Here is a 27043-nt window from a genome sequence, read left to right on the forward strand (position 1 = left end):
TGGGACATGGTCTTCGTTGTTTCTTTAATAACTTCTTGTCCTGGAATTCTCATCCCTCAGATGTTAGACCTTTGCAATTGATTTTCAAATATTCTCTTCTATTTTCTATCTCTAATTTTTTTGTTCTACTTTCTGGGCAGTTATCTCAACTGTATTTTTCTAAAATTAAAGGTTTTTTTCTAATTCTTTGAATTTTTAAATTTCTGCTATCATATTTTTATTTTCCAAGAACAATTCTGTTTTCTGAATGTTTGTCTTGTACCATCTAATTCTTGTTTCTCTGAGGCCGTCAGTTAATAGATTTTTGCTGGTGGTTGGTTTTTGTTTGTCTTAGTTTTAAGTTTTGTTCCATTCCCTGCAGTATCTCATAGGAAACAAGAGTTTGCTTTATTTTGTTTTGTTTTGTTTCCTCCTCAAAAGATTTCTGATACTTAGCTGTCCATTTGTATTAAAAATAAGGTCCTAAAAAGCCAATGGGAAGCCTTTGTGAGGGCAGGGATTATAGAATGTTGAACCTTTCTCTGGGATAAAGCAGTGTGATGTTGTTATACATGATTTTTGTTTGTTTTTGGTAGACTCTCAAGGATTGTCATTTGTCTTGGACAGGTCAGCATCCCCTGAAAAGAATCTTCCGACCTCTACTGTCTGTGGTATAAGCCTGACAGCCAGGGTTTGGGAACCACACAGAGGGAAAGCATTTGTTGAACAGGGTGCCATCCAGCACTCTTCAGCTCTTCTTCTGGTTTGCTTGCCATCCCTGAGGCTCGAGCTTCTCTCTTTCACCCTTTTTAGAAAGTAAAACCTCCAGATTTTTGCCAGACAGGTGGGGGTGGGGTTGAGAGATGGGTTATCTGTTTGCCGTTTGTAGAACCTTTTCTCAATTCTCCTGTTTTCAGCCTCAGTCCAAACTTGCACTTTTAGTAGTCCTTTGTGGCTTCAGTTTCTGAGCTACGCCAGTGTGGGTGGCTTGCTTCCTGTGGGCACCCTCTTCCCACATCCCCTGTAGAATTAGGATTCAGTTTTGTCAGGTCTACTAAGTCATCCCACTTACCTATCTGCCTCTGCATTCCAGATGTTCATGATTATCTCTTGTTCACTATTGTTGCTTTTTCTGATCCCTTTGTTCTTGTGTTTATACCCTTTCTTAGACATTTACAGTCAATTTGATGGGCTGTTGAAAGGGAGCAGAGATAAATGGGTGTTTAATCCTCATTTTAATTGGAAGTCCTTGGAGTGACCTTTGCCAACATATATATATGATTGTGCTAAAACCATATGGTGAACTTCTCCCCTGGTTCTTAGAATAAAGACCCAGTTTTAAAACATGTCCTAAGCTGTGTAGTCTGATCTCTACCTACTTCTCATCCTGGCGTCAAATCTGCCTTCTATTTAATTTTATTCCCCCTATCCCCCATTCTTTGTTCTTGTCTTCACTCTGTCCCTTTCCTTACCCCCACTCTGTCCCTTTCCTTGCCCTTACCCTCCCTCTGCATGTATTCTGTCTTCTTCTTTTCTTCTCTTTTCTCCCCCAACCCGTTCAGACACATGACCTTCCTTAAGTTTCCTCAATGCTCCATGCAAATACCGATCTCTGACAAAGGAGCATCCTTCTTCTGGGAAGAGCAGCCACTACTTCCTCTGGAAAACCTTCCTTAATTTCTTTATATACTTATATTCACACATAATTTTACATAAATTTAATGTTACACATTTTCTATAATCATTGTTTTTACCTGTTTTTTCTTAATGGGAATTGTATCACAGCTTGATCTGGGAAGCAGAACGACTTTAAATGATATAGAAAAGGGGTTATTGGCCAGGCGCAGCCATAGATAAATTCATCTTTCTGTTCTTTATCATATTCCTTTTAGGAGCATTATGTAAATATGCAGTTACAGCTTTCTTTGATTATTTGAATAACATCTGTTTCCTACTAGACTGTAAGTTCCCTAAGGTCACTGAAAACTCACAGTGGTCATCTGGTTCTTCACAGCTTATTTTCACATGGAATGGTAGGAAACCAATATTTACTTCCTTTTTGTTTCCTAAACATTTTTCGATTTTATGCTTATTGGTGAAGTAGAAGATGTATCTGACCTCTCTCTATTCTGTAACCTACAGAGTGGGAGGAAGAAAAGAGAAGATATTTAAAGACATTTTTATCTTTTCCATTTTATCTAATGGTAGGGGCTGAAATAAGGAGGTAATATAAAATAGGAATCCATAAGGGATAATTTCCCCCTGACATTTGCTAACTGAAAACTGGAATTCATATACTTACTAGTTCAGTCAGATTATTTTTTAAAAACACTGTACCAGACTCCCTCCCAATTTTTTGTTTATTGGGAAAAAAAGTAAAACTAGTTTGGAGTCTAAAAAATAGACATATGGCCGCAGAGCATACAGCATGAGTTACTGAGGTAAAATGTTCATTTCCCCCAGGTTTCAGAAGGATCCCACTTGGTCAGAAACTGGAGACCGTTATCTGTTGAAACTCTTTAGGGATCATCTTTTTCATCAGGTGACAGAAGCAGGTGCTCCCTGGATTGACCTCAGTCATATCATTTCTTGTCTTAACAAGGTAATTTGTATCTAGATTTTTTAAGATCATAATTCTCCCTATAATTTGTATAGAGTTGTATCTTCTACAAATACTAGGAGACTTAAGAAATCAGGATGTTCTCTTACAGTAGCCTGTAAGACATTTTATTAATAACATTTTCTACAATGGGAGGGTTTTTTAAATACTTGCATGAATAATTTTTTGGGGCAGTGGAGGACAGAGTCTTGCTCTGTTGCCCAGGCTGGAGTGCAGTGGCATGATTTTGGCTCACTGCAACCTCTGCCTCCCGGGTTCAAGTGATTCTCCTGCCTGAGCCTCCCGAGTAGCTGGGATTACAGACACCCATCACCATGCGCAGCTAATCTTTAGTAGAGACAAGGTTTTTAGTAGAGACAAGGTTTCACCATGTTGGCCAGGCTGGTCTCGAACTCCTGACTTCAAGTGATCCGCCTGCCTCAGCCTCCCAAAGTGGTAGGATTACAGGCGTGAGCCACTGCGCCTGGCCTTCGTGAATAATTTTAGAATGTTTTATTGTGGATCTTTTTATTATGATAAAGTATTACAAAATGACTGCTTCCCTCCTTTATGCAATGTTTTATTTACATGTGGTTTTGTTATGCCACATAAAACAGTGAATGGTAAAAAGCAAAAAAATAAATTTGTGCTTATTTTTTATAAATCGAACCCCTTCTGAATCATTGTGAGTTATGTTGGGTGTTATCAAATCATTATTAACTATAGGTTTGTTTTTTTTTTTTTTGAGACGGAGTCTCGCTCTGTCACCCAGGCTGGAGTGCAGTGGCGCCATCTAGGCTCACTGCAAGCTCCACCTCCCGGTTTCAGGCCATTCTCCTGCCTCAGCCTCCCAAGTAGCTGGGACTACAGGCGCCCACCACCACGCCTGGCTAATTTTTTGTATTTTTAGTAGAGACGGGATTTCACCATGTTAGCCAGGAGGGTCTGGATCTTCTGACCTCGTGATCCGCCCGCCTCGGCCTCCCAAAGTGCTGGGATTACAGGCGTGAGCCACCTCGCCCAGCCCAACTCTAGGTTTTATAATCAAGTAGTAAATAATAAAAGCACAATACTAGTGACATCAGTTACTAGCAGGTCCAGCTGTTATAAATGGTGAATTTGATGATTAGATGAATTAAGTAGATAAAAAATAGATCATAAATTTATTTGAGAGGTGAGGTGAGTTTTTTTCTTTTTTTTTTTTTTGGAACAGGATTTTGTTCTGTCATCCAGGCTATAGTGCAGTGATGCTTACGGCTCACTGCAGCCTTGACTCCCCAGGGCTGCAGTGGTCCTCCTCCCCACCTCAGTCTCCTGAATAGCTGGGACCACAGGCACATGCCACCACACTCAGCTAATTTTTGTCCTTTTGGTAGATATAGGATTTCACCTTATTGCTCAGGCTGGTCCCAAACTCCTGAGATTAAGCAATCCACCCACCCCCAAAGTGTTGGGATAATAGCCGTGAGCCACCACGCCCAGCAGCATTATGTTTTAGAAAAGGTTGGGAAAAGGCTGGGCTCAGTGGCTCACGCCTGTAATCCCAGCACTTTGGGAGGCCCAGGCGGGTGGATCACGAGGTCAGGAGATCGAGACCATCCTGGCTAACGCGGTGAAACCCCGTCTCTACTAAAAAATACAAAAAATTAGCCAGGCATGGTGACAGACGCCAGTAGTCCCAACTACTCAGGAGGCTGAGATAGGAGAATGGCGTGAACCCGGGAGGCGGAGTTTGCAGTGAGCCGAGATCGGGCCGCTGCACTCCAGTCTGGGCGATAGAGCGAGACTCCATCTCGAAAAAAAAAAAAAAAAAAAAAAAAAGAACAGGTTGGGAAAGACAAAATTTACAGAGAAAAGAAAGAAGACATTTCCGTTATGAATTACTTGGCATTATGAAGTTCAGAACTGGTCTCCAGGAGTAAATGTAGTCTCTGTAGAGGTTTATGTATAAACCAGGAGCTGGGGTAAGCCATGGCCTGCAGGCCAAATCCGTTCTATGGCCTATTTTTTTATAGCGTGAGAGCCTCGAATAGTTTTACATTTTTAAAAAGTTGTAAAATAAACAATAAGCCAAACCTAAAACATTAGCTGTCTGACCCTTTATAGAAAACATTTACTGACTCTTGGTCTAAACTTTCCTGAATTACAAGTACTAGAGGAAAAAATATCTACTGTAGCACATGATTTAGAACTATTAATGTACAGTGTGGTAACCTTTCAGGGAAAATGTTGTGGTTTGTTTTTAAGCACTACTTTGCCTTCCTTTAACTTCCTTAAAACTCTGTAGGGAGTATTGTCAATAACGTACATTAAGACTGCACAGGCCGGGCGCGGTGGCTTATGCCTGTAATCCCAGCACTTTGGGAGGCCGAGGCAGGCGGATCACAAGGTCAGGAGATCGAGACCATCCTGGCTAAGACAGTGAAACCCCGTCTCTACTAAAAACTACAAAAAATTAGATGGGCGAGGTGGCGGGCGCCTGTAGTCCCAGCTACTCGGGAGGCTGAGGCAGGAGAATGGCGTGAACCCCGTGGGGCGGAGCCTGCAGTGAGCCGAGATCGCGCCACTGCACTCCAGCCTGGGCAACAACAAGACTCTGTCTCAAAAAAAAAAAAAAAAAAAAAAAGACTGCACAAAACTGGCTAGGCACGGTGTCTCACGCCTGTAATCCCAGCACTTTGAGAGGCCCAGGTGCACGGCTCACCTGAGGTCGGAAGTTCGAGACTAGCCTGGCCAATGTGGAGAAACCCCGTCTCTACTAAAAATACACAATTAGCCGGGCATGGTACATGCCTGTAATCCCAGCTACTTTGGAGGCTGAGGCAGGAGAATCACTTGAACCCAGGAGGCAGAGGTTGCAGTGAGCCGAGATTGCGCCATTGCACTCCAGCCTGGGCAACAAGAGCAAAACTCTGTATCAAAAAAAAAGACTGCACAAGACTATATGTATCATTAAACTAATTCAGTATGAGTTATATATTTATTTTCCCTTTATTTCTGTTAGGGGAAAAACCGTTTCTTGAGAGCAATATGTAGAAAATAATTCTGTCAGATTTTAGAACATAGTATCAGAGCATCAGTAATTAAAAATACGTAGAACCAGAACAAACACTGACAAGTAGGTAATATGGAATAAGCCATGGACAGTTGCCTTAAGCAAAGATCATTTAATGAATATTAGGATAATTGAAAATTTGAAGAAAATTCTATTTCACATCATGAAAGTAGTAGTAAATAATACCCCAAATCTGAAGTGTGACAATATTCTAAGTTTGAAAAGAGTGTGCTAAATTAAAAGGGAAGGATGGCCAGATTGATTATACAAAATTAAGATTTTATATAAGCTTATTTTGGTAGAAATAATGATAATGACAGAAATTGTCTGGTAAATGATTTGAATGTTTGAGCCTTCAGTGAGTTGTAAACATATTTTAATGAGTTATGTATCAATTAATGAAATACAAAAGTACATTGAAAATAACAAAAATAAAGTGAAAACCATAACAAGACAAGTCGATAGACTAAGGATCAGTATTTATGCTTTATAAAGACCTTGCTAAAATATTACTGCCAAATTCCATTAGGGTCATGAGTAAAGATCATATACTAGCATTTACACAAGCAGAAATACCAAAAGTAAATGTATGAAAAAACTTTGATAATAGTAGTTAAAATCTAAATTTAAATAGCAAGGTGCTCATTTGCTGTGGGGTTGCTGGAAAAGTATTAAAAACTTATAAATTAGGCCGGGCACGGTGGCTCACACCTGTAATCCCAGTACTTTGGGAGGCCGAGGCGGGTGGATCGCCTGAGGTCAGGAGTTCGAGACCAGCCTGGCCAACATAGTGAAACCCCATCTCTACTTAAAATACAAAAAATTAGCTGGGCGTGGTGGCAGGTGCCTATAATCCCAGCTACTCGGGAGGTTGAGGCAGGAGAATTGCTTGAACCTGGGAGGCAGAGGTTGCAGTGAGCCAAGATAGTGCCATTGCACTCCAGCCTGGGCAACGAGCGAAACTCCATCCCAAAAAAAAAAAAAATAAAAATAAAAACTTACAAATTCGTGGTGTCTAATTGGAAAACAATTTGGTTCTATGTACTAAGCTATAAAACCACTTCTACTTTACTTTTTTTGTGTTTTTTAATTTTTTAAAAACCAATTTCTTAATACTTTACATTTTATTATTAATATTTATATTTCTAAGTATTTATCCTAAGGAAAAAAATACTTCCTACAGAAGAAAAAAATTAAGTAGATGAGTATGTTCACTGCACTGTAATTCATTATGCCAAAAATGGAAGATATTGGGAGAAAAATTATTGAGCATCAACTGGGTAAACTATAATGCAAACAAACATTAAGCGTGAAGGAATAGTTAGAAACATAGGGCAGTGTTTGTGTAAAAATGTCTGAGTTGAAAATTATGTGCATACTGATGAATAATGTAAATGTACTCATGGATATCTGAAAGGGAATGTGACAAAAAATATTTAGATACTTTATCTTTGCTGCAAACGTAAATTCTTTTCTGCATGTTATGAATTTCATGTTTTGTGTATATATTGTTTCAGCTAGATGCTGGTGTGCCAGAAAAAATAAGCCTGATTTCCAGAGATGAGAAGAGTGTACTTGTGGTGACCTACAGTGACTTAAAGCGCTGCTTTGAAAATACTTTTCAAGAACTGATTGCAGCTGCAAATGGTCAGTTGTAGTATTTGCTAAAAAAGCACGCCAGACATGGCTAAGGACCTTAACCAATAGCAAATTGCACTACAGCTGAACTTTTCATCATCTCATTCACATTTGGGAAACGAACAGGAGATGAGCAAAGCTGCTTGCACTTCAGTCAGGTACACTGTTACTTGAAAGGAAGAATGTTTCACTTACCCAAGAGCTATGGCTGCCATTGGAGGCTATATCTGTGAAGAATTTATTTTAGATTTAGGAGCACCATCAGGTGAATGATGTTCCTACTTTTGTTTTTTCCACTTGTATATGCACTAATTTTAATTTTTTAAAGACTTTTTCTGATCTTTGAACTTTTGCCACATTGTATACTTATTAAGGGAAACTGTTTGCAAGGACATTTTTGGGAAGCAATGCTGGGCAGCGTTTTTGCCATTGAGGGTTGCAGAATTTGCTCTTTTGGGGATGGGTTGCCCTGAATAACATTATGGACCAGGTAAATAATTTCATAGAAGTTCAGTATAGTACGTAATTCTTGTAAGAGTATTGTATGCAAGCTCTCTGTATGCCACCCACTGTTAGTTCAAATTGAGATTTTTGTTTTGTTTTGTTCTTAAGAACATACCAAGAAAATACCGGTGAATTGTTGGATATGAATTCCCTGTTAGTTGATTTAAATCCTGTCTGAATAAAGATCAGATAAACAGTAACTGAAGGAGCATGTATAGCTCTTTCCTTCAAATTCAACTAGAGCCTTTTTAAAAAGACATTTGCCTGCTAGTCAGATACATTTACATTTATGCACATTTTTTAAATAGGAGAAAATTAAGAAATTATGTTAAAGGCCTAAAGTTCAGGAGTATATTACTTTAGGTTCTTTCCAGTTTGCTTTTTTTTTTTTTTTTTTTTGGTTATGAAGTTCTGCTCTTTGAACCACAGCTTTATTATGGTCCTTTACACTGGAGACAGACACAGAGACACTGTTCAGAAGATGAACTAAACTCAGCAGTGGTCTGGTATCAAGAGCTTTCTGATGTTTTACAGCCTGAATTTGGAGGGATAACGATCTGCTGTGCCTTTGCAGTCACTGCTTAGCCCAAAGTAATAGTACTTTTGATAATAACTCACTCTGTGCGATATTCCTGAATAAGTCCATCTCAAAAGTTTGGAATTTTCCTCCTCTTAACTTTCTTAATATTTGGACATGCAGTTGTCGCCAAACTTGGGTATTCATGGAATTTCAGTAAATGAAATACCTATACTTTGATACTGAAGACTGCCAAATACATAGGAATTTTCTTTCTTAAAAAACAGTAATGAAGACTATATCTCCTTTCCCAGCACTGAATGTTTTACTAGCACTGGGTGCTCACCATGCAACTATGAAGAAAATGTGGAAACTCAAAAGGTCAGGACAGACTTCCAAGCACTTGCAACTGATGTTACTGTCTTCAATTTTAATAATTACACATATTTGTATATTTCAGAGAAGTTTTTAATATTTCTCTGTCCACTTTTTATAAGCTTTAAAATGATTTTCTCCGCCTTGAGATTTGCATCAAGAAAAAGCACCTCTCTTCACCTGAAAGCTTTGAGGACTAGAGACACGCTTTACACGTTTTAACAAGTATATTGAGTCCATGTTTGGTAGCATCAGTTGTTGAGTTGAAAATTATTGCATTTGATCTGGATGGATTTTAAAAGAACATAATGTTCAATATTAAAAGGATAATTAACATTTGCCACCATAATGTTCTTTTTTATGTAAAAAGAAGAACTTGGAGACATTAACATGCAAAAGTCTTTTATCATTAGCTCATGTATTTGAGGAAGAGCAGCTGTCTTTTTATATGTTTTTTGACAAATCATATTGTAATTCTTTTGTACAAAAAAGAACTACTTGTATTCTAGAAGAAATATGAAATGCTTAATTTATAAGCGGGCTGGAGATTTTTTCCAATATTGTTTTCTTTGAAAATGAAAGGGGATCATCTATTTTAGTTTTGGGGTATGGGAACTTTTTGAAAATTTAATTTGTGGACCAATGTTTTGTGAAAGCTAAAGAGGGCAGGGGTTAAAATAGGGCTTGAATTTCTCATTCTGTATAGACCAGCAAACTTCCCTCTGCAAGGCAAGTTTACATCACAAATCCAAGAATGTTTGCATCCTAAATGCTAGTTTGCTTCAGCCCCTAGTTAACCTCAGGACTTGGTTTGCATATAAAAGGTAGACAGCTGATATGTTTTCATGAATAAATATTGTCAGCCAGAAAAGGTTGGTGTCAGGTAATGCATATTTTTTTAAGCTTTGTTTTATATTTATTTTTCATTTAGTTTTTATTGGGAATGGTTTTCAAAGAACTCTCAGTTCTGCCTAGGTGTTTTTGGGGGAGCCCTGTTTTCCATAGTGTAATTCCATTTAAGAGGTTGTCTAAAAGTCTTTTTAATTAATAGAAAGATTTTAATATCCAAGAGTAGTCAAATTAAGGATATAAACTTTCCACACCTTCCTGTCGTGACAGATAAAAGCACAGAAAGGACAACCCTTGAAATCATGTAACGGTCATTTCAATTTTTTGTACCTGTTTTAAATCCTGTTAGTGTATTTACTTCATTGTAAATATTTTTGAGGGTACCTTTGTATTTTGCTTTTGACCTTGGTTCTGTGATTTGGATGTCAGCAACTTCCCTAAAAAGCACCAGTATGTTAAGTTCTAATGTCATGACCCAATTTGTGTTATTCATCTTTAATCCTGTTTTCAGTCTCTATGTGTACAGCAGTATTTTTAATAAAGAATTACAGAGATAAGTTTGTCCTTTTCTTGTGCGTGTTCATATAACAAGATGATGGTTATCTTATGATTGGATTTTAAGATTGGTTATTTCCTCTGATTTTGGAGGAATTTTTGTATTTGGATGAATTGGCAGCAGATTTATTCATTAATTTATCAAATAGTCCTTAAGTCTTACCTACTGTGTCCTTGTATCTGTTCTAGGCACTAAGATACAGGGACTTGGTATTTACAGAATGTATAGTTATACCCAAACATCTTAATATAATACATGACTAACAATGTAGTTTAGGAGAGAAGACTACTCACGAGAAAGCATAAGGGGTCTGCCATGTGTATGTCTGGGGGTAAAGTGTTCCAGGTAAGGGAATGTTTCAGAGCCTTTGCAGAACAGCAAGGGAGCGAATGTGGCTAGAGCCAAGTTAAGTAGGAAGTGATGTCAGAAAGGTCTATAGGGAAGGGGTGTGTCCTGTGGACCATTTTAAGTATTTTGGCTTTTACACTCAGTAAAAGAGGAAGCTGCGCCGGGCGCAGTGCCTCACGCTTGTAATCCCAGCACTTTGGGAGGCTGAGGTGGGCGGATCACGAGGTCAGGAGATCAAGACCATCCTGGCTAACATGGTGAAACCCCATCTCTATCAAAAATAAAAAAATTAGCCAGGCGTGGTGGCGGGCGCCTGTGGTCCCAGCTACTCAGGAGGCTGAGAAAGGAGAATGGCGTGAACCCGGGAGGCGGAGCTTGCAGTGAGCCTAGATCACGCCACTGCACTCCAGCCTGAGCATCAGAGCAAGACTCCGTCTCAAAAAAAAAAAGCTGCAGGAGGATTTTCAGCAGAAGAGTAACATGATAGGACATTTTAAAAGGATCACTCTGGCTACAACGTGAACACACTGAGGGCGGAAGTGAGCTGTTGGCGTGGTGGGAAACTGACAGCATCCCAAGTGAAGGATGTTGGATTTTAAAACCCATGTCTTTTGAGTTTTGGTGGGTTTTTTTGTTTTGTTTGAGACAGAGTCTCACTCCATCACCGAGGCTGGAGTGCAGTGGCACAATCTTGGCTCACTGCAACCTCTGCCTCCTGGGTTCAAGCGATTCTCCTGCCTCAGCCTCCCGAGTAGCTGAGATTACAGGCATCCGTCACCATACCTGGCTAATTTTTATATTTTTTGTAGATATGGGGTTTCACCATGCTGGCCAGGCTGGTCTCAAACTCCTGACCTCAGGTGATCCGCCTGCCTCGGCCTCTGAAAGTGCTGGGATTACAGGCATGAGCCAAAGCGCCCAGCCATCTTTGAGTTTTGAAACCCACCTGCGGCTGAGCGCAGTGTCTCACACCTGTAACCCCAGCACTTTGGGAGGCCGAGGCAAGTGGATCACCTGAAGTCAGGAGTTTCAAGACCAGACTGGCGGCCAGAGCTGGTCTGACAGAGCGAGACTGTCAAAAAAAAACCAGCCAGGCATGGTGTCATGCACCTGTAGCCCCAGCTACTCAGGAGGCTGAGGTGGGAGGATCGATTGAGCCCAGGAGGTCAAGGCTGCAGTGCACGGAGATCGTGCCATTGCACTCCAGCCTGAGCGACAAAGTAAGACCCTGTCTCAAAAAAAATTTTTTGGCTTGATGCTGACAGGATAGAGGATTCTGCTGAATTGGAAGAGGCTGTTGTAAGAACAAAGAGTCTACAGGGCAGGGAAGGATGGAGAAACAGGAAAAGACAATTTGGGAGTTTGGTGTAAGGCCCATTAAGTTTGAGATGTTTAGTACACATTTGTTCTGGTTATTTGTTTTGTAACAACTCCACCCTTAATGGCATAAAACAAGCATTTTATTACATTCAGGGATTCTGTGGGTCAGGAATCTGGGCAAGACACAGCAGGGAGGCTTGTCTCTGCGCCATTGTGATTGGGCCTCTGCTGGGGAATTCCAATGGCTGGGGGCTGGAATGACTTGAGGGCTGGGCTCAGCTGGCTGCTGTCTATGGGAGCACCTTCACATGGCCTCCATGTGGCTTAGGTTTCTCCAAGTATGGCCGCTGGGTCCCTCGCGGGAACTGTTGAAGAGTGAGTGTACCAAGACTCAGGAAGTGCATGATCTTTTCTGACCTGGCCTCCAAGCCATGCAGTGTCCCTTCTTTCACATTACGTTGATCACAAGTGAGTCCTAAAGCTAGCTCTGATTCTAGGGGAGGGGACATTGCCAAGGATCGTGTGAGATGGGAGATAATCTTGCAGCTATCTTTGAAAAATACAATAGAATATTTTTGAAAAATACAGTACAATATCTTTGAAAAATACACCTGTATTTGAGAAAAATACAGTCTGCCAGAGCATCAAGGGGAGATGTCAGGTTAGCACTTGTGTATATATGAGTTTAGAGTGTTGCAGCGGGTAGGAAGAATCTGTTCTGTCCATGAAAGTCATCATATGGGTGTCATTGAAAGCCCTGAGATTGGTTGAGATCATGAAGGAAGTTGGTATAGACTGAGAAAAGAAAGCTTCAAGGGCAAGCCCTGGGGTAACTAGAGCAATGTTCAAAAGTCAGGGAAAAGAGGTAAAACCAGCAAAAGAGACAGAGGTAGCCTGTGAGATGGGAAGAAGAAAGTATCATGTCCTGGAACCAAACTGAAGTTGTTTTTGCGGATAAGTGTCAAGCTGCTGAAGTGTCAAATAAGAATGGGACTGAGAGTTGGCCATTGGATTTATCAATATGGAGTCACTGGTGACCTTAGCAAAAGCAGTTTCAGTGAGTGATCGTGAAAGCTAGGTTTGAGTGGGTTTAAGAGTCAGTGGGAGGAGAGAAGTTGGAAACAAGTCATAATAACTAATAATCAACTCGCTCATTGGATTTTGCTATAAAGGGGAATAGAGAAATTGGGTGGTAGCTGGAGGAGAAAGTACAGATGAAAATTTTGTAAGATGGGAGAAATAACATGTATGTTCCAGTGGAAAAGGGGAAAATTGATGGTGGGAGGGGTGGAGAATTGCTAAAGCAATGGCTTCAAGTCTGAGAGGGACACCATTGTGTTTTGGGTTGGCCATCTAGAAGGGCAAGCACAGTATATGGGGACATAAGCTTGGAGGTGGGGAGATGTGACAAGTGGGGTCTTGGAGTTCTTTAATTTTCCCATTAGAAGTAAAGGGTATACTAATAGTACCTATCATGTTAGATTGCCTTGAAAATAAGTGTATTCCTTTAAAGCACTTTAAATAGTTGCTGGCACATATTGGGCACTCAAATGATAGCAATGATAGCAATTACTAGCTATCACTGCTTCCCAAATACCAATCTGTGGAACAACATGTGTTCATTAGTTTATTCTAGTACAAATGAAAATGGGAAAAAGAAGGATAATATAGGTATGTTTCAAATACAAATATATTTTAGTCTGAGATTCAGCCCTTCCACCTTTTAAAATGGGTTTTCTCCTATGAAAAGTTGTGGTACTAAATGGTAGGGGTTTTTTCTTCTTTTAGTAATATTGTATTGAAGAATTGTATACATACATTCATATATGTACACATACATTCATATATATACACACACATTCACCAGTAAGTGTGCAGCTCAGTGACTCATCATGAAGTGAGCATACCTATGCACTACCACCCAGATCAGGAAATAGAACATTAGTAGCATCTGGTTGGATTTTGGGGTTTTTTTTTCCCCCTCCCTTAAGTGTTCTTAGTTCACAGAATAGAAGAATGGCCATCCCTGTGTTGGGATCAAGGATTTTTTTTTTTTTAATTTCCTGGCCTGTGAAACCCAAAATCTGGTAATATGTTTAACACCGAGGAGTCCAACAAACGTTACTAGGCCATACTTCTGCTGGAGGAAAAAATAAAAATAAATTCCCAAATGTACTATAAGTTTCCGGAGCCATGAGAACATTTCTAAACTATGATGCGACATTGATTCCTCAAGCATTCTTCAAGTCATCTGCCTGAATGAATGATTTTATTCTTACGTTATGAAACCCATAATACTTTTTAAAGGATTTCAGATTCTTGAAGACAAAATGCTTCTTGCCCTCTTGAGTTAACTAAAAGTTTACTGAGATTTGTCGTTTATCCATTTTTATTGTCTTTGTCCCAAATAAAGTAGGCCTATTTTTTCCCCTCAAAATATCTTTCCAATCTAGTTTCCTTATGATGTTCTTAGGCAGGTAATACTATGACCACTTTCTGAGACAAAGTGTTGGTCACTTATTCAATTTCTAGTACTTATGACCTGAGTTGTTTTCCTAGGACGTAATCCACAAAGCAAGATTGAAGAATACTGAGCTGGCATGTGTACTTCTACATTCTTGGGTGTCAAGCTTTTGCCTATTATTTTGTGTGGTTTCTGCAGCATGTGCACACACCCTCTGTGATTATGCTAATTATCAGCTGAAAATTAGTGTTTGGGGACAACTGCCTCTTTTTAATTGAGGGCACTTTTCTCTGCGGCTGGCACTCACACCCAGCATATGCTTTACTTGTTTCACGATCCTGTTGATGTTAGGGTTTAGTTTTCTGGGCAATCTGCCTAGTTTGATTTTGTTTTTTACTTACTGTTTGCAATGTTCTGATTGTTTAGCACAGCCATTTTCTAGGACCGATAGAAACCTCTTTGCCTTCTCTTCAGCAGCATTTGCTTTATCTTTCTTGTGCTGTGTTTAATAAAGAACACTAGTCCTCCACCCCCAGGGACACCTGTGATCTCCTCTTTATACTTACAAGCAAATCAGGGAGAAAATATATACGTTTTTAGAGTTAATTTTATTATATGAAGATGGTATACAAAATACATTCATCATGACTAGAAATATAGGACCAAACCATGTCTGTCTTATATCTGTAGCATATATTCTTGGTTTGTATAAAAGTAACTTTAAAATTCCAGTTTCCTTAAATAGTTATGCACAAAACACACACACACACACACACACACACACGCACGCACACATACACATATAGTTACACCACTGTTAGCCAAAGATGCACTCCTCCTTTAATCAATTTAAATGAGGCTAGCGAGTATCTGTTTGATGTTTGCATTCTTATGGGCTAGGAAACAAGGCATGGGTCCCTAAAATTAACATCTAGGCGTCACTTCTTGGACTTACAAGACACAGACTTGCATACGGTTTCAGCCCCATTCCACCCACACTGTTCCATGTACATTATCTCAGAAACTCTGAAAGGAAGTGCTCGTTCTTTGTTAGTGCCAACCATTTTTGTCATAAATGGCAAATGATTGGAATATTATCAGTTAATTCATGTTTCAATTTTCAGTGCTATTTTAATGAACAAGCATTTTGTAACTACCTCATTATTACAAGCCTCCATTTTTCTTTCTACATTAAGACTCCAGATGGAACCATTCTTTGACTGATGGATGGACTCATATATGCTACAAACCTGAGTTTGAAGGAGCTGAGTAATATAATTCTAATGGTTTTGCTTTTCTCTTGGAAAGGAGTATTTATTATGGTCTCTTAATGATTAAGAATTAGATTATTGAAATCGAGACATATGAATAGCTAAGGTTTTATTTGTTATCACTATTTGCTGGGCTGTTATCTGACTTGGAAAAAAAAGTAGAGAATTGACTGAGGTCTTCTTTTTTCTGTGTTTAACCTCCTTCCAGTTACCTGATTTATAACATTGCCAGCCGTCACTGGTGGTTTGCATATGTAAAGAAGAGGAAGAACAAAGATTTGTCCTCTCTTCTGGCTCTAGCCTGCTTTTGTTTGGATTTAGATCTTGGTGGAGAGGCCTGTCCCACTCCTCTCTTCTGGCTAGTGAGTCTTCCACAAAAGCCGCTGCCAGGAGCCAGTAGGCTCACTAGGGAATGTGCTGATGACGGTCCCATCTCTTCATACAGAGAGCCTTTAAACAAGGATGTGGCACATAAGAACAGAGGCATACATCGCTTCTCGGCCTTTTGGCTAAGATCAAGTGTAAGAACAGAGGCATACATTCTTCTGTTACTTAGAGCTCAGGTTCTACAGTTAAGTTACATGGATAAAAGAAAGCATACTCTTTTCCCCAAGAAGCAGCAATCCACTGTTGCCTGTCCAGCTTCTGACTGGCTGCAGAAGGTGCAGACATCCTAAATACATAGACCCTAACTTGCATAAATAGCATCAAACAGAGCCAGCTTAGCGATCCAAGGCCCACTTGATCTTTAGACCCTGAAGAGTAGGCGCCCTTTCCTTCCTACCCTGTCTCCCTATTCCCATCATGCTCAGACCCCAGGCAAGGTTCAAAGCAGTTGAAAATGGGCTTTTCTTCTAGTGATGGCTCATTAACTAATATCCTGAGTCCCAACTGGAGAAATATCTTGCATAAATTACATACCACCTTTTTTCTCAAGAAGCTTAAAGTGCTTAATATGCGTCAGCTAATGCTCTTCCACATCCTTCCAGATTAGTGTGAGATAGTGGAATCCCCATTAAATGAAAAGGAAACGTGACTGACTTCCTGTGTTTTGGGTCCCAACTGTGTTGGTGAATTGGTTTGGTTGGTATAGAGACGGGGTTTTCCCTTGACCTTATTGACCTTTTTCCTCCATCAGCCCTAGTTTTGGTATGGAGAAAACTCTCCTCAGGACTGCATTTTCATTCTTCTCAGCTTTCTTTCACAACTAACTGTGCAAAACAGGATAATACCAAGAAATTGAGTTAAGTGTCTGGACTATATATTAATACCCAAAATAGAATGTGACATTTTAAGTGTAAGGCCATCATGCCATGGAGACAACCTAACTCTGGCTACGTTTTCAGTGCATCTTACTAGAGGAGCCAAAAGTATGGGCTCAGAGTTGAGTGCCACCCTCAGTGCTATAAATCAAAACATGCCACGAATGAGAATGGACATAGAACCACTTCCATAGGTAAAGTTCTAAAATTTGCTTTAGTTCCAAAAAAGATATTTGTCCTTTTCTTGCCTCCCAGAATCCAGAAAGCATCCCCTCATCGCTGTCCCGTCTGCTCCTGGCTGGGCCGTCAAATGTAGAAGGGTTAGAGCTGGGAAGCCACTGAAATGGCATTGCTGAGCCCCGTCCCCCTCCCTGCCCACGTCTCAAATTCTTTCTCATGCCTTCTCCCGGTTTCTCTTTTCTCCCTTGCTTTTTGCTTTTTTCCTTTACCTCCTCACGTGTCTTAGGCCTGCTAGAGGACTCCCGAGATGTTGCTCAGGCCAGCCAGTGATCCCTGGGGCTAACGGGCTTGTTGCCCTGGGTTTTGGGCTGCAGGGCTGGCCCGGTGGGCTCCATGATGCATTGAGTGATCAGTGCAGCTCCTCAGTCAAACTGGTCCTGCGTGCCCTGAGGTGGCAGGGGTTGGAGCAGGGAAGTCATTGGGTTTAGAAAGGATTTCTCTAACACTGAGTAACATGAGGATTTAGCAGTAGTGTTCTTCACTTGTCACTATTTCTCTATCTGGAGTTACATTCTTGTTAGTCAAAAAAAAAAAAAAAAAGCACTATTAAAAAATCACAAAAAGCAGCTGGCTCCCACGGAAAGGTAAAGGTGTAAACTTATATATGCATAATACTGGCAAAAGCTAGTTTCCTGGGGGTATAAATACACGTGCTTCTAGAAATAAGGCTTCGTGTCAAACTCTAGATGGGTGGGGTGGAGTACAGGACCACCGAGTTGTAGTCTGGGGGCGGGGAGCAGCACGCAATTTTCCTTTCCAGCTCAGCGTTGTCGTAGGTGAACCTGCGCTTGCCGTCGCTGATGTGCCCACAGCTGGAATGGCAGAAACTGGGCCTGCTGACATCAGATAGCCCCGACTCCTTACTTTTACTGGTTACTCTCAAGCTAAAGAAAGAAAGGAAAGAAATCAAATATTCAAAATTGGTTTTTAGAAAACAAAGACACTAAAATCCACTTTCTGAGTGGGTCATTTGTTCATACCTGTCCTAGAGTTCATGATTTTTGAACCCCTCCTCAATTGCTGTCAGATTTCCTGTGTTCTAAATCTGCACACGGCCTCCCTCTTAACAGCTTGGTGTCATTGGGCAGAAAGACAGTGGCTGGGGGAGGGTATGAAATGTATAAGATAACGCAAATCCATAATCCAGGTGGAAAGTAACTCCAAGACTTGGGTGCAGCCCTCTCCTATTCTTGGGTCAAACAGCTTCTGTGGTAGGCTGAGAAATGCCTCCTGCCCTCCAAAATATTCAAATTTTTCATATTTTATATCCCTTCTGGCCTCCAGAACTGCAAGAGAATAAATTTCTCTTGTAAGTTTCCAAGTTAGTGGCAATTTATTACAACAGTCTCAAAAAACAATAGAGCTTCACACACGCAAGTGAGTGCCTCTCTCCCTATCGTGCCTGTGTTCTAGAAGAGGAAATGTTTTTAGTTATGGTGCTGCTTATCACCAGCAAGGCTCAAGGGTGGAGAAACTTGCTTCTGGGTCCTCTATGTTACATCCAGACCAGGACGGACACCTGAGGAAGAAGGGCTGCTCTTGCCCTTTAATATTCATTCAAATTTTTTATTTTCAAAGGATCTGGGATGAGGCAGGGAACCTGTGAAGCTTGTTTTAGACTGGTCTGGACTAACATGTCCACGTTCTATATTTTCAGTCTCAGAGTAGGGGATATAATTTATGGTCTTCTTTAACAAATATCTAGATAAAATTAGTCACCACCTATTTTCTGAAGTGTTCCAAAGTAGGAAACAAAAGAGCAAGTATCCTACCTTCCCCTTTGATCCATTCATTCCTCATTGGTGCCTCTGATCTGCTGTAACTCAATTCTAATACCATTGTGCTCATGTGAAAAGGAAACACACACGCAGATGTTTGCCTGGAAATGCCCCTGTCTTTCCCATTTACTTGTGGTTGATGAACTGTGCTAACTACATCACTTGGACACAGCTGTTACCATCCTTTGATTTAGATCAGGGTTCAAAAACTATAACCCATATCTGCCCACCTGTCTGGTGTTTTTTTTTTAATGAGAGCTTTATGGAGATATAATTTACATACTGCATAATTCACCTATTTAAAATGTGTAAGCCAGTGGTTTTTTGTATAGACACAAATTGTGCAACCATCACCATAATCAACTTTAGAGCGTTGTCATCATCCCCCAAAATGCATACCCATTAGCAGTCTTTCTTCCTCACACCCTCCAGCCCCAGCCTGAGGAAACGACTGGTCTGCTTTCTGTCTCTAGATTTACCAATTCTGGGCATTTCATATAAAAGGAATCATACAGTAGGAGATATTTTATGACTGGCTTCTTTTACTTAGCATAATATTTTCAAGGTTCATCCATGTTGTAGCATGCCTGCATACTTCATACTTTTTATTGACTATTATATTGTGTGGATATACCATATTTTATTCATTGAGTCATCAACTGATGGATATTTAGGTTGTTTCTACTTTTGGCTATTATGAATAATGCTGCTATGAACATCTGTATGCAAGTTTTGCTGTAGACATCAGTTTTCATTTCTCTTGAGTATATACCTAGGAGTTGAATTGCTGAGTCTCGGGATAATTCTTTAACGTTTTGGGCAACAGCTAAACTGTTTTCCGAAGTGACTGCGCCATTTTACATTTCCACCAGCAGTGTATGAGAGTTCCAATTTCTCCATATCCTCACCACACTGACTTCATCTAGCTATCCTCATGGGTGTGAAGTGGTATCTCATGGTAATTTCTTTCCCTTTTTTCTCCCTCTGTCACCCACGCTAGAGTGTAGTGGTGCAATTGTGGCTCACTGCAGCCTCAACCTCCCAAGCTCAAGTGATCCTCCCACCCCCACCTGCCAAGTAGCTGGGACTACAGGCACATGCCAGCATGTCCGGCTAATTTCTGTAGTTTTAGTAGAGACAGGATTTTGCCATGTTGCTCCTGGGCTCAAGTGATCCACCCAACTCGGCCTCCCAAAGTGTTGAGACTACTGCATGAGCCACCACGCCCAGCCCCTCACGGTAGTCTTGATTTGTATTTCCCTGATGACTGATGATGTTGAGCATCTTTTCATGTACTCACTGGCCATGCCCACCTGTTTCTGTAAATACAGTGTGTGGGAACAGAGCCGTGCCTACTTGATGATGTATTGTCTATGGTTGCTTTTTATACTATAATGCAAGCTTGCCCAACTTGTGGCCCGCAGGCTACATGAATCCCAGGATGGCTTTGAATGCAGTCCAACACAAACTCGTAAACTTTCTTAAAACATTATGAGATTTTTTTGCAACTTTTTTAGCTTACTGGCTATCGTCAGTGTCAGTGTATTTTATGTGTGAACCCAAGATAATTCTTCTTCCACTGTGGCCCAGGGAAGTCAAAATATTGGACACCCCTGCTAATGGCAGTAGGGAGCATTTGCTGACTATCCAGCCCTTTAAAAAAATGGCTGCCCACCCTGGATTTAGGTGAAAGAGGAGCAGGTTCTGCCTTCGGGTGAGACAGGGACAGGCATTTGAATGAGGAAAGGAAGGAACATCTGACAGGCGCAGTTTTTCCCAGTCCAGCACCGTTGCGAGGTAGAGACTAGCACGGAGAAGCTGCAGTGGCATTCGGTGGTGCATAAGGCAAGGACTCCACAGTGGTGGCCACGGCATGGAGGGAGGAGCTGGTGGACTGGTCAAGCCAGGGCTTTGTGGAGAAATTGTCAAGTGAGAAAAGGGTGCCAGGATGAAATGGGAAAGTCGTTCATCTGTAGGGGCTGAGCTCTCAGGGTGCAGGTCTTAGCCCAGTGCTGTGACTCCTCGTGTATGAACCTGCCGGCATAGGGAGTAACAGTGGGGGCAGCCTCTCCCACCGCCGGGAGCGTGTCTCCGTCTGCCCCATGCACAGGTGGGCACATCAGGCTTCTTTCACCTGAGGCACTGTGCTTCCCACGTCTGGACTGCCTGTCTTTGCAAGATTTTCTGCATGTTTTCCCCAGAGCTTGGTGCTCATATGTCCCATTTGATGTTCCCCTTTTTTTTTGCCTTCTGGGGGAAAATGGTTTTCTACAACGCCCGGACACTATAGTTCAGGAGGGCAAGTAGTCCTCAAACATCCCTCATTATACCACCTACCCCCGGCATCTCCCCTCGTACCCCTCCATCAACTGATCACAGAAAAGATACCCAATCCTTACTCAATCTTGAGCGAGGCCTTGGGTTTGCTGTCAGTCCAGGTGAAGCGCTTCAGCATGGGAGAGGCCAATAGAGTGCTGCTGTCCCCCTGGTAGTCCTGGGGGGAGAAGGAGAAAGGTTATACTCTTGCCTGGCCCAGCGGGGGTCCATGCTGAGCCTGAGGGATGAGCCTGGGATGCATCTGTTGATCCAGGCTCTGCCTCACCCTCCACAATCCCAGCCTATTGAGACAAAGCATTTTCTCTAAGTTGGCCACTACAAACTTGACCCGCTGCAAATCATGTCTGATCCCCAGTGACTTTGAGGCCCTTCCTGAACATGAAGTAAATACATTTAAGCAAAAAAGAAAATGGCAAGTAACAGGTTAGCATTTTCCATAGTAAACTTTGATGCAATTTATTGCATAAAGATACTAAAACTAATCTGGCAGATCACGATTGACTGTGAGTATGCTATGGTAGCGGTGGCCATCACAGACACAAATTCTAAGAAATCGTAAAAGACATGGTTCGATTTTTTTTCTTGAACTCGATGGAATTCTCAGCCCCCTCGCCCTTGGTCATGGTCTCCAGCAATTAGACTTCCTTGTTGGTTTCTTTTGGCAGTGAGTTGCCTGCAGACTCTTCACTACTTTGTTAATACAGCATGTTCCAGTAAGTGGATCCCACGCTTTGTTCCTGCCACCCTTTAAGGCTGTTACAGGGCAGTGTTGATGTCCTTAATTATGAGTAAACACCTAAGCAAACAAAGAAGCTGTCATCATTCACCACTGATTTAGGGTGGGGAGGGTGAAGGTTGAGAATTCTTTCACGTTTTGCTCAGTATTTTTCCCTTGGCCTTGAAAAAAAATGTACCAAGCAGTCAAACAAGATATCCATATACTTCACCTTTATATTCTTCAGCTTATTTTTGATGCTTAAAATATTTAAAATAATATTTCCCTTTATCTGGTGTGTCTGACAAGGTTGTGGTTTTTTTTTTTTTTTTTTAAGGGTGACTGTGCTTGCCTCAAGGCCACACTGATTGTAGTGATCACCTTCACACTGTTGTTGGCCTTCCAGGCCTTTTATGGGACATGGTCATTGCCAGCACTTCTTTTTTTTTTTGAGACGGAGTCTCGCTCCGTCGCCCAGGCTGGAGTGCAGTGGCACGATCTTGGCTCACTGCAACCTCCGCCTCCCAGGTTCACACCATTCTCCTGCCTCAGCCTTCCTAGTAGCTGGGACTACAGGCGCCCGCCACCACACCCGGCTCATTTGTTTTTAGTAGAGACTGGGTTTCACCGTGTTAGCCAGGATGGTCTCGATCTCCTGACCTCGTGATCCACCTGCCTCAGCTTCCCAAAGTGCTGGTATTACAGGCTTGAGCCACCGCGCCCGGCCTCACCAGCACTTCTTAAACATTAATGTGCGCAGGAATCCCCTAGGGATCTTGCCAAGGCACAGCCTGACTCAGTGGGTGTGGGCAGGTCCTGAGAGCTGGCATTTCTAGCCGGTTCCTAGGTCGTAGGAACCTGCCTATTTGGAGATCACACTTTGAGTCCCAGAGTCTGCAACATCAGAACTGCAGTATCGCTCCTGCCCATCCTCCTCTCCTCCCCTTAGCCCCTCAACCCCACATCACAGGGCTTTAGAGAGAAGAGCTGGGAGGCCTCTTGTTTGCCAGGCTATACTGGTTAGCTTCTCCCAATGTGGCTGGGTAGGAACACAGCTGTTCAATCTGTAGAGCCTCAGGGGAAAGGAGTAAAAGGCTTAGGTGGACCCCTCCCAGCCTGAAGGCTGCTTGCAGGAGAGCGCTCTCTGTTACATCACAAAGCCCACCACCCACACAGCTGGGAGTTTCTCTGTTACTCTGAAAGCAAAGCTGCGTCACTGACAGCTAAGCAGCTTAGAAACACACAATGGAGTTTCCTAAGGGTCTAAATTCCTACTACGCAGGGACTTGGGTCCTGGAGTGAGTTCACGGAACTCTACTTTCACATTAGTTCTGCACAGCTAGGTCTAGTTGTCAGTCCTCCCGACACTGTCATTTCAGCCACTCCTGAATCCAGACCCTCGCTGACCAAGAGCTACTACATTACTGGCGTTGGTGTTTGGAAGGGATCCGAAGAACGGTTCTGTCAGGGTGCACTGGGTACCTTAACTTCATGACTTACATCAAACATAGAGGTGGCATTTGGTAAAAGTTCTTCAAAGGTTTTGATTCTTTCCAGGCTCATGAACTTGAAAGCATTTACATATCTAATGAAGAAACAGAAAGAATTATCAAGACAGGAAAAGGCATCCAGCTCTAATGAGTCAGGAGACCACAGGCACCATATCCCAGCTAAGATGAACCAACACACCAACAGGAATCACCTAACTCCTGAGGCCCCAGTCTCCCTGCCGTGACCCCTGGGAATCCTGACAGCATTTCCACTGCCTCCCGTGGTTGTCAATTCACATCCTGTCGTGTTGAGGAAACTCCCAGAGGGACCTACTCTGGTCCGTTGTGAAATCAGAGAATGCCAGACCTAGGAGAGACTGGAGGCACCATCTCGTCTGAGTGCCCAATGGCACAGGAGAGAAATGATGTGCAGGGAAGTGATATGACTTTATCAGGTGCTCCGAAAAGGATGTGAGGCGGCAAAATGACCTGGCATGGCTACACGGCTAAATATTATTTAATGGCATAATTGAGTGCTAGCGCCAGGCTTGTATTTTTTTTTTTTATTGTGATTACAGATTGGGAGAATTGGGTAGTGTTGTATGATGTCTCTATAACTGCCTACTGACTTTGTTGATGATCTATTAGGAAAGACTATTGGAGACATCCACTCTGTGGTTACTCACAAGGCAAGTTCACCTACTGATCGAATTTCTCAGTCCCATACTGTGTCACTCTCTGCCAGTCCCAGTGTCTTGGGCAAGCTCCCCACTGGCTTAAGGCTAAGCAGCTTAGAAGGGTCCACATATAACTTTGCCATGCCACCCACTCCTCCCCTCCCTCTCTCTAACCCAGCCAGACCTTGCCAATTTATTTAATCCGAACTAGTTTTCCAAACTTTACAAAATGATGACACATCTGCTTCAGCCTCTTGGGCTGGTTGTGAGGCCTGAACAGTGAGGCTGACCTGTAATCCATCACCACAAGTCTGGATTTGCCCACTGGGTTTCTTTGAGGCCTGTCACAGGTGGGTAGCAGTATTTTCTTTTTTCCTTTTTTTTTTTTTTGGAGACAGAGTCTCCCTCTGTCACCCAGGCTGAAGTGCAGTGGCATGATCTCGGCTCACTGAAACCTCCACCTCCCTGGTTCAAGTGATTTTCCCACCTCAGCCTCCCAAGTAGCTGGGACTACAGGTGCGTGCCACCACACCCAGCTAATTTTCGTATTTTTAGTAGAGACGGGATTTCACCATGTTGGCCGGGCTGGTCTTGAACTCCTGACCTCAGGTGATCCACCCGTCTCGGCCTCCCAAAGTGCTGGGATTACAGGCGTGAGTCACTGTGCCCGGCTGCAAGCAGTATTTTCTGACTGCTGCAGCTCCTTCCCATGTCTTCCCTGGTGGCTGAACTGAGGTCAGAGCCAGAGAGCTGTGCCTACTGCAAAGAGAGATGCTAGAGGCCCATAGTACAGTCTGGAGGCCCTAAAAGGAGTCCTGACTGCATCGGGTACAGGCAGGGAGGGTCAGAACTCCTGGATTAGAAAATTATTCTGCCACTTTCTAGCCACAGTTTCGGCAAGACTTCCTTCTGGGAGCCTTAAGGTCCCCATTTGAGTAATGGGAATGATATGTTCTTCCCAAGACTGCTCTGAGCGTAAAAGGAGTTGATATATGGAAAAAGCCTAGCACCTTGCCAGACCCAGCACGCGTCTGTGTAACCATCAGCCCTGCCCAGGTTTCATGCATGCCTAACTATCAGTCCCGAAGTGCAGGCCCCGGGCCAGCAATGGCCACAGTACATATCCGTTCCCTTGCCTTGTCCTTTCTCCAATTGCCTCTGCAGTAATATGGGATAGATTCGTTGGTTAGGTCAAAACAAAGCAAAACAAATGAAAACACAGCTCGCTTTGTTTGTTTAGTTTTATCTAAGGTTTCACCAAAAAATTCAATGTAATGGGGAAAAGAAAAGATGGGGGAAGGTTCTAGAATAAGATAGACAAGAAACTTAAGAAAATGTAATCTGTTATTCTTAATTGGATCTTGCTTTTAAAAAAAAAACATGTAAAGACACTTGGGTGGAATTATGGAAATTTGACTATTAGACGGCATTAAGGAATTTATTTGGTGTGATAATTTTGGTGTGGTTTACACAGGAGAATGTCCTTTTTTGAGTGCAGTCACATAATCATAGCTCACTGCAGCCTCCATCTCCTGGGCTCAAGTGATCCTCCAAGCTCAGCCTCCTGACAGCTGGGACTACAGGTGCCCACCACCACACCCGGCTAATTTTTTAATTTTTAGTAAGACGAGGTCTCTCTATGTTGCCGAGGCAGATTTTGAACTCCTAGGCTCAAGCGATCCTCCCACCTCAGTCTCCCAAAGTGCTGCGATTACAGGCACAAACCACTGTGCCCAGCAACAATAGCCTTCTTCCAAAATGTATACTAAGGTATTTAGGAGTAAAGTGCTATTATGCCTTAAGCCTCCTTTTAAATGGTTCCGCAAAAAGAAAAATCCGTAACAAACACAATCATACAGAGTATAACAGACAAAATAGGGCAAAATGTTAACAACAGTTGAATTTAGGGGATGGGCATATGGGTGGTGATCGCTACATAATTTTTCTTTCTTTCTTTCTTTCTTTTTCTTTCTTTCTCTTTCATCTTTCTTTCTTTTCTTTCTTTATTTCTCTTTCGTCTTTTTTTTTTGTTGGAAAATTCTGTGATATCAAGTTTGAGAAAGAAATCTTACCTGACATCATCAGAGCTTCCTGAATTAAACTTCGGAGCTGAAATACCTTCCTTGAAGAAGTCTTCAGAGAAGGCAGGAGTTGAGTATGTAAACCCACTATTTCCTGTCAGTATGGCATTGATTGGGATGTAGTCTTTACCATCCTAAAATACCAAAGATAGAGCTATCATTGCACCAATTCTGACTTCAACAATTTCTATGAACCATTATGTCAACTTTGATTATGTCATTTGCACAATCTTGGTTGTGTTTTGAGAAGATAATTTTGTACACACACACACACACACACACTTTTTTTAAACTTCTGATCTCAGCTATTCTATTAATAGCTCTTAAAAAACAAAATGCCCCCCGATGTACATTCAAAGGCATTTTGATATAGATGAATTTAGTTTTACCTGTTGTACATTTGCTTGAAGCAAATCACCTAGTTTTTCCACAAGTTCTGCAAATCTTGGCCTTTCTTTTGGGTCTCTGTGCCAGCAATCCAGCATGATCTGATAGCTGGTGGGGAAAACAGCAACAGAAATAGTTGGAGAGCAGTGATCTTCCTATGCATTGCCTTACGTACTACAAAGGGAGGGCTGTCATCATCTGCATAAAGACCAAGCTTTCTTTTTTTATTTTTTTTTATTTTTATTTTTTGAGATGGAGTCTCGCTCTGTTGCCCAGGCTGGAGTGCAGTGGCGCAATCTCGGCTGACTGCAAGCTCCACCTCCCGGGTTCACACCATTCTCCTGCCTCAGCCTCTCTGAGTAGCTGGGACTACAGGCGCCCGCCATCACACCCGGCTAATTTTTTTTGTATTTTTAGTAGAGACGGGGTTTCACCGTGGTCTCGATCTCCTGACCTCGTGATCCGCCCGCCTCGGCCTCCCAAAGTGCTGGGATTACAAGCGTGAGCCACCGCTCCTGGCCAAGACCAAGCTTTCTGTACTATGTGACCCTGCTTCATTTTTAGGTTTGGGTTTATAGAACCAGCACTTAAAAGGCTGTCT

At 42.0% G+C, this 27043-nt stretch overlaps 2 protein-coding genes across 6 annotated transcripts in view; one reads left to right on the forward strand and one right to left on the reverse strand.

Moving 5' to 3' along the window:
- The window catches only part of PAN3 (poly(A) specific ribonuclease subunit PAN3), a 163955-nt gene extending 153882 nt beyond the window's left edge, over positions 1-10073 (forward strand). For 3 of the 5 annotated variants that reach the window (XM_055244578.2, XM_055244579.2, XM_055244580.2), the window contains 2 exons: positions 2443-2581; positions 7151-10073. In XM_055244578.2, the coding sequence (XP_055100553.1) occupies positions 2443-2581; positions 7151-7291 (280 nt within the window). In that variant the 3' untranslated portion in view covers positions 7292-10073. The remainder of the gene's footprint in view (positions 1-2442; positions 2582-7150) is intronic. The other 2 variants (XM_055244581.2, XM_063619222.1) reach the window with 1 other exon arrangement.
- Positions 10074-14793: 4720 nt separating this feature from the next.
- FLT1 (fms related receptor tyrosine kinase 1) overlaps positions 14794-27043 on the reverse strand; it is a 196848-nt gene continuing 184598 nt past the window's right edge. The window contains exons 26-30 of the mRNA XM_055244574.2: positions 26445-26550; positions 26047-26189; positions 23308-23392; positions 21155-21249; positions 14794-17861 (exon numbers count right to left, since the gene is read on the reverse strand). Coding sequence (XP_055100549.2) covers positions 17660-17861; positions 21155-21249; positions 23308-23392; positions 26047-26189; positions 26445-26550 — 631 coding nt within the window. The 3' untranslated portion in view covers positions 14794-17659. The remainder of the gene's footprint in view (positions 17862-21154; positions 21250-23307; positions 23393-26046; positions 26190-26444; positions 26551-27043) is intronic.

Source organism: Symphalangus syndactylus, chromosome 15 (genome assembly GCF_028878055.3).
Source record: "Symphalangus syndactylus isolate Jambi chromosome 15, NHGRI_mSymSyn1-v2.1_pri, whole genome shotgun sequence".
Classification (NCBI taxonomy): domain Eukaryota; kingdom Metazoa; phylum Chordata; class Mammalia; order Primates; family Hylobatidae; genus Symphalangus; species Symphalangus syndactylus.